This window comes from Gavialis gangeticus, unplaced genomic scaffold, assembly GCF_001723915.1.
Source record: "Gavialis gangeticus isolate Ggan-Ray unplaced genomic scaffold, GavGan_comp1, whole genome shotgun sequence".
NCBI classification, from domain to species: Eukaryota; Metazoa; Chordata; order Crocodylia; family Gavialidae; genus Gavialis; species Gavialis gangeticus.
In genome coordinates, this window is record NW_017728992.1 from 191,049,595 (window position 1) to 191,066,429 (window position 16,835).

Below are 16,835 nucleotides of genomic sequence, written 5' to 3' on the forward strand. Positions count from 1 at the left end.
CTAGGGCCCACTGCCGACACATTTCTGGACAAATGGGGAGCCCCTCAGGCCGGGGCCCCTGGACTGGAGGTTGAGTACCCCTGATATAAGCAATTCACTTTCACTATAGGTTTCCCATTAACTTGGTTGCAAGGACACAGCCAATTACTTTCACAGTACTGAAAGTCATTTTGTGCAGCTAACTGAAGGCGCTTTAGGCAGAGTGCCAAAAACACCCACAACTTCAGCTTGTAAGATGTTGGCATGCCAGGGGCAAGAGGCCTGATCCTTGTTATGGCAACACAGCCATGGCTGCTCTCCCACTGTTTGCCCCAAGGTGCATGCACCAAGCAAAATGCCTTCATGTGCCACGCTCTAGGACCTGTGCTGGGGGTGATCTAATGGATCACTGTTGACCCCTGGGTGGATCCAGAGGAGCAGTGAGAGGGGGTGTTGCCACACTCCTTGCAGCGGTGTGGGCCTCCTGAGCACCTGGCTTATTAGCATGGGCTCCAGCATGGAGCTCTGCCCTTTCAGGGAGCAATCTGAGCTCACCGGCTGATTGGTGCAGGTTCCTGCCAGTCACACAGGTCTGGAGGCCAGGGGGTGAGTGTCACTGTGTAGGGGCACCAAGCACTTGTCCTGCATAGTCATCCCAAGTTGAAAGGATGTTGAGGGCCGACACTCCTGCATTGCACAACATGATTAAAGCAGTTGAAATTTAAGAGACCTTTGGTAGCTCCCTTATAGAGAAAAGCTGGACTTTAATTTCTATTTAGCGATAAGCAAGCCTTGGCCAATGATTTACTACACAGAAGATGTATGTTGAATGCTTTGGCATCCTCCCATTAAAACAAGTCATTTCTTGTGATTGGAGCTGTTATTCACAAGACTTTCGAAACCACTGCTGCAAAGAATAAGGAAGGCCATGTGACCTTTACACTTCAGATTACTTTTCCACCAATTTGAACTTTATCCTCATTCCAGTTCAGAGGGATTTTTATATTTTTAGTACCAACATTAAAAAAGATGGCTTTATAGGATATAACCCTCTTAAAATGTCCTTTCCAATCCCAACCCAATCTGCTCTTACTTTAAAGTTTGCAAACTCCGATGGTTGATTAAAAAATGAGAGCTGTAAGAGCTTGAGAAAAACCTGCTCAGCATGTAAGCTTCATTAAAAAAACACAACAGAGCTCATCAGCCTATGGAGAAAAACTCCTCTGAAGGTGGAAAGGAAATAAAATGGGCAGTAAGAAGGATGTAATTTCTTATGTGTGCTGCTAACTAGCCAGCTATCCTGGATCCTCTTCCCCACCCACCAGAAGGCAAGCATTCAGTTCTCCAGAGAAGCGGGAAGTATACCGCAGACTGTATGGCTGTCTATAGCTAGCACACTCTTTAGCTTTTTTGATTAGTAAGAATCCAGCAGAAGAGAGATTTGTGGTGAGATTATAATGGATTGTTCCACTAAGACAACAGACAGTGACAGACCATAGGGTACAAATACACTAGCAGTCAACTCAGTTCTTGAGCCAAAGATATTATACCTGCTCTCTTCTAGCCCTGATTAATAACTGTAGGTTTCTTTACCAGCACAGAATAAACTGGGAAGTAAGAGATAGCAGAGGGAACTGAACGCAGCAAAAACAAGTAATTTTTTGACTCACTCACATGGTTGCAAAAGCCGGACTCATCAAAAGAGCTCTGAGAGATGAATTAAAGTGTTTGAAATGTGCTGTTATAGAAGAACATTCAAATCAGCTGGATATCGAAGTCGCAAATGAAGAATTGTTAGGGGGATAATCTTAAAGAGCACAGTTACTTGAAATCCTATGTAAAAGAATGTCATCTTTTTGTGGACACGCCTGGCATGTCTACACGTGCGCATTTACTGAACAGTAACTGAAATTACTGCACAGTACCAGCACATGTCTACACATGCACACCTGTACGGTGCAGTAAATATGGCCACTTACGCTAACTTGAGTGTAATTGTGATACCTGCATCATGCAGATATCAGATTTATGCCTTATTATTCACTGTGCAGTAATGCATTTATAGACACCTTACTGCACAGTAACTTTAGTCCCAAGTCAGTCCACACACAGCATTAATACGCTTTAATGCCTGCACGTGTAGACACTGGCCTATTCCCACTTACTGTGCAGTAATTTACCAAGCAGTAAATTTAAGTCGGCGTAAATACATATATGGACATACCCACTGCCACTCCGTCTCCAAACAACGTAATCCTGGGATATGATCAGGCAATGAGAGAGAAAAACAAAAGGGAGTGAGGTAGGGAGAAGAAGAGCCAGATTGGTTGGAGGCACTGAAAGACAGAAGCTTTAAAAAAATCCAGGGTACTTTGCACACAGTCAAAAATGTTGGCAGGTGATAACTAACAAACTCTGACTCAGCTGTCACTTGAAGTAGTCATAGTAAAAGAGCCACAATCAAATGAAGTGGTGGCATAGCAGCCATACAATTTTGCTATATTTACTCAGTTAAAAGATTTTTTTCCCCCATGTAACAAGGGGGAAAAAGTCTCTTGTCTTACAATTGAGTATGAGGCAGCATAGGGCAAGCATCTGCTGCAGCTCCAGCTCCAACCCTGCAGCTCTTGCCTGCCCCCCTCCCACCTCTGTACCCCCTGTCACTCCTCCTAGATTTTCTACAACCTGTCAGAGTAAGTAAAGGAGTTGATCTGTCTGTTAGCAGCAAAGCCTGTGGCCAGGGACCCTATGTGCACTCAGATGCTGTCACAGAGACCACTCCACAGATTTCATTTGGAAGATAGGACTTGTCCCCTCCTCCCTGTAATGGCTTCTCCCCCTCCAGGTCTGACAGGTCCCTGAGGATCTATTTGAGAACTGACTGTAACCCCAGGGACCTTCCTCTAGCTTGCCTGGCCTCGTGCAAAACACACAGTGGACATTCAGTGCACACAAAGGAGCATCTGTAGTCTGGAGCTTTGGAGTGCATAAAGAAAAGTCCCTTTTGCATTAGAAGTGCATATCCTACAGGAGATCAGACACACCTGTTTGCACAGAAAATCCCTGTCTGTCAAAAATTTTGGGGACAATGATGAAGGCATAATAAATGTCTTTCTCTCTGAAAGTCCTAGCTGAGATGCTAAAGGGGGATAGTCAACCTGGAAATCAAACAATGCTGAAAGCAAAGGGCATAACTCACTACTGTTAATCCAGTTTTATACAGTCAAAGCTGCACGGGAGCTGGCATAATACAGGAGTGAATTCAGACTCCAGGTATTTTTTTTTTTTTATGTTTCTCTTAAGGCTCGTAAGATAGCTGAATTTTTCTAAACAAGCCTGAGTAAAATATCATCAATCTCTGCAAATAACTCAGCACAGCAGACACTGTGTAGCCCTGCTGGAGGGCTGTCTGTGCAGTGGGCAGGGAGTCTTCATTTCATAAGTAATTCAAGACCTGCTGCCACGAAGATGGGAAAAACATTTAAGGGAAGAATAAATATTAATATCATATTCACACATAGGCCAGAATTAAAAGTGTCTCATCTTAGGCACTGCCCCTCTGAACTGACCCAGTCACTATGACCAAGTCAGGCAGTAGGATCTCTCTATTGTCAATGGAGAGACTCTGGAGATACCTAAGAATGATTCAGGTGTAGGTGTCTTGGCAATCTACTCACAGAATAGGAAGTGGTAGGCATCTATAAAGGGCACATTCTACCTAAGTCCCATTTATACACCTGAAGAGACTTTTAGAGTCCTGTCCAGCGGGCAGTCCACTGCGTTAAGTTGCTCATCTCAAAAAGTGACTGTAATGCCTTGATTCTGCAAGACAGTGTCATGATTTCTGCATGCACCACCTATTTCAGACAAGTGATTAATAGGTTTTATAACACTTGGAATACTTCTCCATGGGTCTGCTCCCAAACCCATTAATGCTAATAGTATCCTTCTACTGCCTTTGGTAGGCTTTGGCACAGGCAAGGCTTGCTTCATGTCATGCTTCTATATATGTCTTGGATGAGGAAAAAAACAAACCCATGTGTAATGGGACTCTTACCCCATTACTAAAGGGAAAAGGGAACCCAGGGGTAGCTGGCTTTCCTTAACCCCTGCAATAGGCTAATGTGGGCAAAGAGCCCTGGAACAAAATGATCTCGTATCTCAGGTGTGAGCAGTGACTCTCAGGCCTGGGAGCAGAAGTGGAGGTCAGGTGACCACAGCAGGAGACTTATAAACTCCATACCTGCCATTGGAGGCAGTCTGGCCATAGGAGCTGCAGGGGACAAAGCTCCAGGAAAGAGCCAGCCTGGGTGGCCCAGAGGAAGGGCTTTGAGCTGTGGTGGAGGTGAAGGAAACCCTATATCCCAAACCAGAAACAGGTGAGTACCTTGGGCTTTTTGGGCAAGGGCTCCTGCAGGGCAAGATTAACCCTGGGAAGGGAACCCTTGGTTTTGGAGTGGCTGCTCATGTTCTGTTTTTTGTTTTTACCAGAAGACTGGGTTGTGGCTGTAGGGGTGAAGGAGAAGACTAAGCAGGGTGCCCAGGGGTATCCCAGATCCTATGCACTGGTGTTGGCAGAAGGACTCTGGTTTCAGACAGTGGAGACTGGGGTGCAAAACTAGAGTCCTCAAGGGGCGAGGCATAACAGAGACTGGCGACACAAGCCCAGAACCCATGAGGGGTGAGGTGCAACAGAGACTGGGGCACAAGCCCAGAGCTTGCAGAGGGTAAGACCAGGGGCCAAAGGGCCCAGAGCCCATGAGGGACAAGGCACAGCAAAGATTGGGGCACACGGAGACCCGGTACTCATGAGGGTGAGACCATGGACCACAGAGAGGGCCAGAGCAAGGGCCAGGGGCCCAAAGCCACAAGAACATGGCCAGAGCTGGACCCTGGGAGCTTGCAGTCTTGTGACAGTAGACCGCAGGCTGAGGGGCTCAGCCAAAGCAAAGTGGGACAAGGCCAGGGGGACTCAGCCCAGACACGGGCCTAGAATCCAAAACTCCTGTTACCTCCTCTTTTCCTGTTACTTTGTAACATCAAGGCATGGCAGGAGAGACAACAGGGTGGGACCTTGAGAGGCCAGAGGGGGCAATAAGGTGAGGTCCCAGGAGATGGCCAGGAGCATGGTTCAAATTACACTTTGACTCTTGGGGATGGGAGGGGGAGGTCTGCAAAAATAATTGACTTGGGTTGGGGCTGTGTGCATGGGTCCCCACCAGAACCATAGGGCTGGGGCCAGTGGTAGTGGGAGTCGGAAGAAGCTGCTTAGAAATGTACGGGGTGGGCCAGGGGCTATGTGCAGCAGTGCATGGGCTCCAGGCTGTTGCGGTCAGGGAAGGGTGCTGACTGGCCCACAGGGTGTTCTCATCTCTTATGGGGGGGCTCAGCCCCCCTGAGCTCCCTTGTAATTCGAACCCTGGCTAGGAGAGAGGGGCTTCAAGGCCCCAGCACCAGGCACGTTACACCAAGGTATTGAATAAACCTCTAAAATTTAGGTAAGGGAGCTTTAAAACACATAATGCAGTAATTTTGAGCCAGCAACACCTAGTCCTAAAGCTCTATATAGGTCCTTCAGTACAGGACCTAAAGATATGCTGGTCCCTTGACATCCTATCTGGAAGAACACAGTCTCTACTTTCCTTTATCTTATGTGTACAGAAGTCTGAATATTAACAATTTTGCACAATGCCAGTTTCTGGATGAGCATAGTTTTGAGGAAAAGACACACTTCTTTGGGAGAGCTTTTACTTTTAAATGGTAATATTTGAAAGTTTGATATATTAAATGAATTCCCAGGGAAGATGGATTACTAGATAAAGAGCAGGTAAGGAACTAGAGTGCATGATTAATGCAATTTATCATAAAGACGTAACTACTACGTGTGTGTATATATTATATAGTACATCTGAAAATTGGGGATTGCGGATAAATAGAAGTCAAATTTAATTTTCATTTCAGTACAGCTTTTTACTCTGCACTGGCATAGCAATTACGCACAACTTTAACTCTAAGAGGATATATTTCTTATTATTTTTTAAAGCTTTGTAGTAGAGAATATAGAAAATTAATCATACCTTCTGTTTTTATTGCCTTGCTTTAATGAAAGCAGAATTACCTGCTGTGCTCATAAGATAAGATCAAGTAGGAAATAAAGAATCCACTCTTCTTTCGTCTTGGAATATCCTACTCAAAGACTTGGTTGTAAGTCTTTTTTAATCCTCAAACCTCCAACAAATCTGACCAGCTCTGCAGCTGGTGTTTGTCAGTGATTAGCAGTATAATCTTTGCATATGCAGAGTATATATATACATGTACATACAAAGTCATACTGGGGAAAAGGTAAGAGAAGATGTCTGATGTTGCCAGTTTCATTATCTGCAACCTCTATAATTTTTAGACACCACCGGCCAATTGTGTTCCACCATTCATTAGGTGAATTAATTTACTGACCAGTACCTGCTAAGCTAAAATTGTCTTCATAACATATTATCTCAGCTGTTATCTCCATTAGCTCACCACTTCTTTTCTTTTGAGTTTTCTACAAATATCCTTTTTTTTTGCAAGTCTTCATCAGTCAGCTACCAAAGTCTGTGATCTTTACCAAAACTCAGATTTGATTTCTCAGGGAAAATAGGAAAGGTGGGCCCAAACACCCTTCTCTGAATCTCATTGTAATGTGGCGATCAAGTTTCTTGCGGTTTTGTGAATAGATACAAGCAATGCCAATGTTTGCTACTGATACACTACAAATACCTCTTGTAAGCTATTACAGTAAAAGTTATTCTTACCAAATACTGTTACTGGCCACATAGTTGATGTAGAGTAAACATGTTAATTTAGTGCCTCACTGGTCCTTACAGACTTAAGGTCTTCTGAAAATGGGAATTCTAAGTCACTTAATTGCTTTTGAAAATTTCTTTCAACCGTAAGTCATGAAAATCAGTGAGATTTAGGTCCTAAAAGTGTAGGTACTTTTTGAAAACAGGACTTAGTCACTTAGGGATATTTGAAATATTTATCCAGAAATCAGTAACCTTTTAACTAGAGCCTAGATGGCTCATTGGATTCATGTGGATTCAGTGTAACCAAGAGCAGAGTGTGGCCCATATAGATGTTTCCATGCTCATAAGGTATAGACTGTGCATCAGAGAAAACCAGTGCTAACAATGTAAAATGGTAATGAATCCACATGATAAAGAAAATCAAAGAATGAAAATCATTATAATGATCAAAGGAAACCAGAAAAAAGCCACTGTAGAATAACAAGAATTACATGATTTGCAACAGATGCCACCACTTCAATTGTCCAATTTCAGCTCAGAGCTGCACCAGAAAAAAAAAGCCTCCAAAATGGGCAAAAACCATGATTTTGTTGGTTTCACCTTGAAATTTCACTGCATTCCACAAAAATGAAAGATGGCTTGGAAGACAAAACAAAAATGAAATAGTTTTTGCTTTAAATAGGTCACAGTTTCTATGTGGAATTTATCAAGCAGTATCTCAGATCTGGTCCTCGCTAGTGCTGCGGGGCTGGGGCTCACCAATCCCACCAAAAAATCTAGCAGGTTTATGCTCACCAACACTGCCTCCTGGGTATCTTATTCCCTCCACTTACCTGCTGGGCGCATCTACATGAGCTGTTTACTGCAGAGTAGACTAATTAGTGCTGCAGTAAACAACGCACATCTACGTGTTCACTTCTATACACTTCCCAGGCTTAGAAAGACCATGAATTCTCAGAAATTATGAAGAAGCAACCATGTAGCATCTCTGTTATTGTAGTCCTTGGAAACAGACCCTAAAAGTAACACACATTGCATTACTGCAAGCAGCTCTTGAAGAGAGGGGAGTCTTAGCTATATCATCCCTGTTACCTTTTTCTGCATTTTGTGATTCTAGGTAACTGGTTATACAGACTTCTCTTCAGTTTATATAGTTTCTTGGAAACTACCATGGACTAATTCTGCAAAGAATCACTTCTCCATTTCCACGTGCACAATTTTAGTCCCATCCCATCTGTCTATTTTCTTTCTCTTCCCCTCAGCCCATGCTGGCACACTCTGCTAGACATTTCTAGAAATAAAAGTAGAATTATTCATATGAGCATACAGTTATTTGGATTTCACATTCTCTATCAGTTTTATATTTGGAAGATATTAGGATAGCCAGATGAACTTTATCAGATTTTAATACAATATAACAAGTAACACCACTACCTTGACCTTCTGTGCAAAGAATCCAATACAACCTATATCAGGATATATCCATTGTGAAGGGGAAATGCAATAAACCTTTGGCATAACATCTCCCTGTAGCTCTTTATGGATGAAATGGCAAAAAGGAAAGGAAACACGAAAGAGAAATAATTTGTGTTCACAACAGCAAAATCTTTCAGCAAATTTTCAGCAAACAGTAAAATGAGTTACACTTAATTGCATATGGATCCTAAAACTACTGAGAGTGGCAATGCAGACACACATGTTATGATCTAGCATTTGCTGGACACAAAGTGACTATAACCCACATGCCAAGAAGGCCGGATGAGGGTTATAGCGGGAGGAAAAGCTATTGTACGAGAACGAAGAAAATGAAAAAAGACACTTTCATACTGCTTGGCAAAGAAGAGATTTCCTGATGAAAGCCTTTGAGATTTGTCAGAAAAAACCAGCAAAGTGATGTGCATAAACTTCGTATCACTAGCATAAATCAGATGTGATTCCACTGAAGTCCATGGTATCACACTGGCATGACTGAGAGGACACTCTGGTCCTACCAACATATCCATTTCAGTTGGCATGAAAGCAGCAATAGTCTTCTTTATACCTGTCTCTGGTTTTCTGTCTCCAGCCTCAGCCTTGCTTCTACACATCTTCTGGTCTCCAGGAACGCTTGGCGCTGAGCTCTGTCTGACAGGTAACTGATGAAGATGCCGGCTGTGTTCATGCACATAAATAACACGGCCTGAGCTGCTATCTGAAACAGACAATAAGGAGGACTTTGGTCAGATAACTGAGACAAAAAAAAATCCATAACAAAGAGAAAAAATAAGAAAAAAAACTAAACTGTTAAGAGAGTTTGTGTAAAAGAGTCTCCTGGACCTTAATTAAAGGCGCCAACATATGAAATTCCCTCTGCCTGGGAGAAGAAATATGCAGTATTTGGGGGCATTAAACTCTGGCTGAACCACGAATGAGGCTTCCAAGAAGTGACTCACAGGGCTGTAGTCAAGAATGATTACAAACACAATTAACAATTTATTTTTGCATAGCATTTTCTGTAAACGCAGTTTCACGAGACGCCTCACGGCCTGGTATAAGAAGAAAGGCACACACGCACAAAATCAACGGGCAGCTCAGCCATTCATTAATAAATATTATTGTTATTCTGTTATTGCTTACAATTGAAATAAGTTCTTTAAGAGCGGGTGACAAAGATCCCGTGTAACTATTTTTTACTTACAAAAGGCCAAGGACAACATGCCCAAAGCCTAATCCTGTCTGTGTTACAGTCAGAAGTCTTTTCACCCCTGGCTAGCCCAGAGTCATAACCTCTACACCCCATCTCCTCGGGCCAAGGGAAAGCACAGCTCTTTCCCTGTCTGCTCTCTAGGTATCCACCTGCTAAAATGAACCTTGGTGGGTAACTCCTCTGATGGTGTAAATTTAAATTACTCAAATTTCTCCTGATTTACAGCAGCTGAGTATTTGACCATGTAAGTGTAACTGCCACTGTCCTCATTTGGCCTGCATTCTCATTTCCTCCGAGGCCGCTCCGTAAAACAAGATCCCACTTCTCTCCTTTTCACATGCACACATGCACACACACACACTGCTCACTAGAGTAATGCTAATAAAACATGCATAATTCATACTACACATTTGTAGGACAGAGCCTGTAAATAGCCTATGCTTACAGACCCTTTGGGATGGAAATAAAGAGCCATATAACATTTTTATATGCTATATATAGAGAGAGAACAGAAAGAACTGCAGCCCCAGCTCTCTTGTTCTGAGCCCTTCCTGCTTTAGGTTACAAGTTCATGTGACCTTCTTTCAATTGATGCCTGATTGGCCAGTGGGATTTTTTTTTTTTGACCTGATAAGAGAAAAGTAATGCAAAGCAGCTCTAGATTTATGACTGTGCTGAAAATATATACAGTTTTAGGGCCAAATTTTCCCTAATCCTCCAGCTTCAAGTGTTCTGCCTGATGGAAGTTGGAGAGGACAGAAGAGACTCTGCAGTAGCTGAGAATTGTCGAATGAATTATATTTGATCTTGCCCGGCTCCCTGTCATGAATACAGTGCTACCTGTGCATCTGTCTCCTTCCTTTCTCTCTGAGTGAACTCTTTTCAGCCTCGGTCTTCATGTGTTTCACAGTATTTGGCTACTGTGCAGTTTGCATCTTGTGTAGATGCACCCACTAATTACACACATGTATCCTACTTAAAAACTTACCTTCCCCAGGTGGTAAAGTAGGCAGGTCTAACTACTCCAAGATCTCCCAGTGAGTGCCACTGGAGGAACCAGAATAAGAGGAGTGCCTCTTAGCAGGGCCAGCACACAATTTTTTGGGGGCCCCTGCAAGATATAGTTTTGGGGCTCTCGATCCATCGAAAAATCAAAATTGTGGTTAACTGCGGTATAAACTCATTGAAGTAAAATACTATGGGCTGGGCTGCACACCCATGGGCTGTGCTGCGGGGGGTGCAAGGTGGGGGCAGCATGTGCTGGGGATGCCTGGGTTCCCTCCCTGGGGCTGGGGCCAGGGCTGGGGCCAGGGCCAGGGCCAAGATGGTAGTGGAGCTGGGAAGTCCTCCCCAGTTCAACTGGGAAGGGGCTCCCTGCCTGCATTGAGCCCCTTAAACATGGCGCAGGTAGCAGGGGGTGAGCAGGGCATGGCCCCTTGGTTGCGGGCCCCGCTGCGGCCGCAGGTTCTGCAGGATAGGATGGATTGGCCCTGCCTCTTAGTCTGGTTCCTCCAGCTTGCTCTTTTTTCTCGGAGCCCCTGTTTAAAATGCAGTAACAGTGGTTCCCAACCTTTTTAGACTCAAACACCACTTGCAAAAGGCCCAACTCCTAGCTTTTTGACTGAGGAAAAATAATAGAGCAATTCTTCTGTTGCAAAGATCTCAGAAAGGCCAGAATCATGTGAAAGTATTTACACACCTGTCTGGTCTCCAGATGTCCTGGTTGAGAACCACTGTGCTATAATCTTATCAATACTCTTCTGGGTCCCAGGTCCTTCTCCAGTCCTGGCATTGTCTTTTGACAACTCCCAAGTGTTGCTAACAACTGGATTATCTTGACCTTTACTTCTCTTTCCTGCCTGTTTCTCTTCCCTCATTCAAATAAGCCAATGTATTAAAACAATGAATATTCAATATAATACAATACATAACACTATAACCAATACATAGGCAAATCTAGACTTCTGAAAAGAGGGTGCAGGAGAGGAGACCAGTGCTGCAGGGGTGACTGCAATTGCCTGACATGTAGCACCACTCCTTTCCCCCGGTAGGAGGGGAGAGCATGCTGTGGCAGCAGCAACCACAACCAAAGCCCCCACAACAGGTGAGGCATCCCAACCACTGCTGCTGGCATCCCCTGCCTTCTGGTGCTCAGCGGTACCTCAACCCCCTTCCAGGTCTCAGCTGAATGGCTACAGCCATCAGAAGATGATCTTCAGTCCAGCATGCAGAGAGCTCTGCCATTAATGTCGTGCAAGCAGAGCCTGTATTCCACATTAAAACATTAGTGTTGCTTTAATGTAGTGTATATCAATGATAAATAATGGATAGATTAAATAGGTAAGGGTAAGAGCATTATAAGGGGGAACTAAAATTCATAGATGACTTCCCGGCTCCATCATTGCTTTCAGTTTGCTGTTAAACCTGCCATTGCTTTAGGGCACCTGAAATTGAATTTAAGTCTTCCAAAGCCTGAATAATGCATAGGCTTTCTTTTCCAAGTTTATCTTGTTCCAGAGCAGCTGGCTTTCTAATTATAGGACTCGCTCAGGTCTATGCAGGAAAACACACACTCACTTTACACACTCAGGTCCATGCAGGAAAACACACAATTTAAAATAAAGGGTATTTTATTTCACCTTTTTATTTCCTCACCTATTTTATTTCACCTTTTGGAGGTGATATGGCAGTATGTCCCAGGGGTCAGTTACACTTCACACTTGCACTCACGCTTTAGCATCATTAAAGTCATAGGCTGCGGAATAGGGTGGGCCACCCGGGCCATGGCCCGACCAACTTGTAGCATATTAATTTAGCTAGGTATGCAGTTAAAAAAATAGCTATACAGTTTTAACTGGAATGACAATTGTGCATATGTGGGTTATATAAATGAATGTGCTAAAAAGTTGGTTGGGCCATGGCCTGGGTGGCCCACCCCATTCCATGGTCTATGATTAAAGTCAATGGATCTACTCCAGCAGTTTTTAATCTTAAATTCTCTAATGTCCTGGCATTGTTGTACTGACTCTTAGAGCTGCAGATAAAATAGATCACGTGCCTTCTACTCGTGCTCTACACCTGTTCACAACCTACATTAGGAGCAAAGTTCAGCTTCACAGGTTTCCATCAAGGAGCAATACATGTACAATTTACAAATTCATGTTCAATTTCAAATTCTATTTGATGTGTTGAAGTTATGACAATGAAGTTATGGTGCTTTTTCAATGCCTCTGTGTAAATGGGCATCCACCATTGTTGGAGAGAGAGACACATGCCTTTCTTCCAAGTCATCTCTTGAGGTGGAAATGGCTTGGGACAATGGGGTAGCTGAAGCCCAGGAGAACCAGTTTTATCTTCCCCCTCTGCAAGGAGGAGAAGTTTTGCAAAGAGCAATAGAACGTCCCAATGATGAAGCAAAGATCCCAGGTAGCAAAGTGGGACCAACAGACCTCATAGCTCTGAGACTCCAAGGGGCTTTGCAGAGGAGAATGGAAGATATAAGCCAGCTCTGGTTATGGGAAAAAGCCTGGCAATTTAGCTCTGAGACAAACTAAGATCAGAGAAAATACACTGAGCTGGAAAGACTGAGGAGGCTTAAAGAACTTTGGACTTGGTCTACTAAAACCCAACACAGCCATCTGGTGCGTTTCCAAGCACAGCTTTGGTCCATGCCTGCAACAGGTGCTCCTGAGCTACCAGAGAAAAATATCTTTTACCTGATCTCTGGAGTTTTGCCCCATTCGCTAAAAGTACAGATAGCTTTGGACTACAATGCCTATTTATTGTGACAGGAGAAAAAGACAATGGCAAATTTTAAAGCACGACACATGTATAAAGAGCTCGCTGGAGTAGCTGCTGCTTTCCTGGCGGCACACCATGTGGACTTTCTGCCGTGTGCATTGTCACATCACAACAGGGATGCTTGTTACATTCTGGAGCAGATTATGAAGCTCATTGGACAGCCCTCACTGCAGCACTACAGCCTGCCTTCTTTGAGGTGCCACATGTGAAAAAAAAAGTCAGCCCTCTGATATGCTTTTGTAAATGTGGTGAGGGGGAAGAGCACTGGCACTCATACTAGGCAGAGTGGGGTGTTCAAACACTGATGAGTGTAGAGTAGCTAAGTAGGCAGGAAGTCTTGAAAGACAAGGCCCTTTCCTTTTAAAAGGAAAACTTTTGATGGAGGATGTCATGCTGAATTTCAAATTTTCATTAAGAAAAGGGTTTTTGGTTTTTTTTAACAGAAAGCCTAAAAATATTTAGGTTCTGAAATACTATTTGATGTGTTGAAGTTATGACAATGAAGTTATGGTGCTGTGGTCCATCCTGTGGGTTATAGTTCCAGGGCATCCCACTCCTATTTCTCTGGTGTGGCACAGGTTCTTTATTCAGATACAACTTCAAAAAGTGTCTTGACGCCTATCTTGCTGGGGTCATCTGATCCCAGCAGTTTTTCCTGCCCAAGAACAGGGGGGCTGGACCCGATGATCTGTAAGGTCCCTTCCAGCCCCTAATAACTATAAAACTATGATGTATCACATGAAAGTGTGTAGCATGGCAGATGTTTGGGTGCAGTGCATCACGGGAAATTAAGTGTGGCTAGATGAACCTACCCCATAGAGCAGAATGGGGGCAGAAGGCAACTGGCTGGTGTAGAGGACATTTAATTCAGTCTGGGGTAGGTCAGTTTTACATGCCATGAGAATCCAGTTTTGCTGCCCTTATTCACTACTAACTGGGTGCATCTACACATTCATTAATGCACAGTTTTCATTAATGCACATTAAAATGTAGTGCTTGTAAAAGGAAGTACTAAATAAATGTGCAGTAGGCTGCCCTACTAAGCATTACCGTGACTGCATGCTTTTTTTGTGATGTTTAATGAGCAGTAAACTAATACTAGTGCACACTAGCCTAGCTAGTTTTTGCTGTGATGCTGTAATGCACAGTCAGTTAGTCTAGTGCACATTAAGCATCTTGTGTAGACATGCCCACTAGCTCATAACAAATCCTACTGACTTCAGTAGTAGTACTTGCAAAGTAGGGCAATAATCTAATTTTGGACAAAGGGAACTCCAAGGAAATGTGTTACAAGTAAAAAAGTGACTTGCTTGAGAACTGGATTCTTCCATCCATATACAGACTAGTCTGATGAAAGCCAAGCATTCTATTTACAGCATGAAAGCCTGGACTCTGACTTTTGTGAAGAACATGGAGAAGAAAACAGGCTTGAATCCCTCACTAACAGACCCAGCACTGCTATAGCTACTTCCAAAAGCCCCGTGGAATTTTCTACTGGAAACCTGGGCTAGATGCTAAGACCAGATTGTGATCTTATAAATTAATGGAAGGATTTGTGTCTCTCCTGCTGAATTTGAAATAGCAGATGCTAACACAGTGGTGGTGGTGGTGGAGGGAGAGGTTAGGGTAATAAAAAAATCTTTGCAGATCAGTGAGGAGTCTCTTAATCTCCTCATATCTTGCAAAAGAAGCAAAAGACAGGGGCAAATTATATAATGCAGTTCAAAAAAGCTATGTTCAATACACTTAGATGGAAAATAATGCAACTAGAAGAGCTGTATGGTCATGAATGCAAACATGAAAGTGACTACTAACACAAGGCCCAAGGGATACTGAGATTACCATGTTGCAATGTCAGTCCTACCCTTATTATCCAGTAATAAGCATCCGAGGTTGCACGATCGTGAGTGAATAGATAGTGAGTGAATAGGATGATGAGTGAATAAGAAAGGTTATATGAAGGTGTCCCCAGGTAGTGAGAAGCAGCTGTTTATAATTTTGACTTGAATATCTCTACTTTCCATAAATCTAAGAGCCCTTCATCTCATAGAAGATGATTAAGAGCTTGATTCACCAAGAATTCACTTGTCAAATCAAATCAACGTTTATAAAAATGCCTTTCAAGCAAGCACCTTGGGGCACTTTACAAAGTCAATATAAAAACAATGGCAATAAAATGTGAGTAAGCCAAGTCAAACAAACAAGATAAGTTGAGATTTGACAGTGGACGCTAATTCAATTCATTTTTATCTGGCAACTGTCATGCAGGGTAACTCAAAGTGCTTTGCTAAAAGAGATAAAACAAGATAACATTTTGAATGGATTCAGGAGCAACAGATCTCAGACAAAAAGCAACTCAAAACCAGTGGAAACAGTGGATGAAGAGGAAATGTTAGTCACTGAAGAAACTATACATTATTTAAGAGTATTCATGAAAAGGACAGAAGAGAATGTGAGTGGATTTGCAGATAGGAGCTGGCTTAAGTAGAACTGCTAGCAAATTAGAAAGGAGGGAATGAAAGGGTATTTTAGAAAGGAAAAGGTTCAAAATGGCACAAGTGAGAAGTATAGCCCAGCTGTCGACAGCACAGCTGGTCCAGAGGCTGCAACATCAATTCACAATGCCATAGTTACTTGACTATAAGATGCCCCTGAATATAAGATGACCCTCTAATAATTAGATTCTATATGCGGAAAAAGTATAAATTTGATATACTTTTCTAGGTATAGAATCTAGTTATTGGAGGTTTGCCTTGAAACTGTCCCCCTCCCACTGCTACAGCAGGGACAATAAATCAGGGAGGGAGGGGGGTCAGATGGCTCCCTTGCCCTCTGAACTACTTCTCTCTCAAGTCTCTTTCCCCCACTCCTGTTTACTGTCAGACCCTGCTCTTCCCGAGCACATGGGGTTGAGGGGCAAAATTGAAAGTACTGACTTAGAAATAAACATTCCTGTAGTAATTTGCATATAGGCAAATTACCATGGGCACCCATAGACTTAGGCCATTCAGCATTGATGTATTTTACCATTTTTTTTAAATTGCTGAGAGTTTCAGCACAGTTTTATTTGCTTTTGGTGGGGAGAGGGGTGATTGTTGTTTTTTTAAGGAAATTTGTTTGTGTCCAAAGTCAAATCAGGCAAATCAAATTCCAAATCCATGAGTCATTCAAAAATTGTATGTGGCCTTACTACTGGCAAGCATCCTACACCACTGCCCGGGGCTTCAGATGTTTCCAAATCCTTTGGTGGGCATGCTACATGCACACCCAAGCCTGGAGGCGTGTGGTTTCGATGCCTCCAAGTTTTGCACGCCCCACAATGCGCTCACACGGTTTCTGTCAGTATCTTGGTCTTTTGGCTATGATAAAGCATTTTTAGCACCAAGGGAAGGTTGTCAGGGTTAGCTCTGGCCCTCCCGCCGCTGGCTTAGTATTGTAGTAGCTCCAGGAGTGGGGCCAGGTCTCTGTGGGGGAACACCTGCCAGTTTGGGGATTTTTATTTTAAGGCCCCCCCCCCCCCCCCCACACCCACACAAAGTTTCCTTTTTCCATTTTTGCCCAATATGGGCCTTTGTTTTTTTATT

At 43.3% G+C, this 16,835-nt stretch overlaps 1 protein-coding gene across 2 annotated transcripts in view; it reads right to left on the reverse strand.

Moving 5' to 3' along the window:
• The window catches only part of ADCY8 (adenylate cyclase 8), a 225,469-nt gene that overhangs the window by 150,971 nt on the left and 57,663 nt on the right, over positions 1-16,835 (reverse strand). For both annotated transcript variants that reach the window (XM_019528169.1, XM_019528171.1), the window contains exon 2: positions 8,806-8,955. In XM_019528169.1, the coding sequence (XP_019383714.1) occupies positions 8,806-8,955 (150 nt within the window). The remainder of the gene's footprint in view (positions 1-8,805; positions 8,956-16,835) is intronic.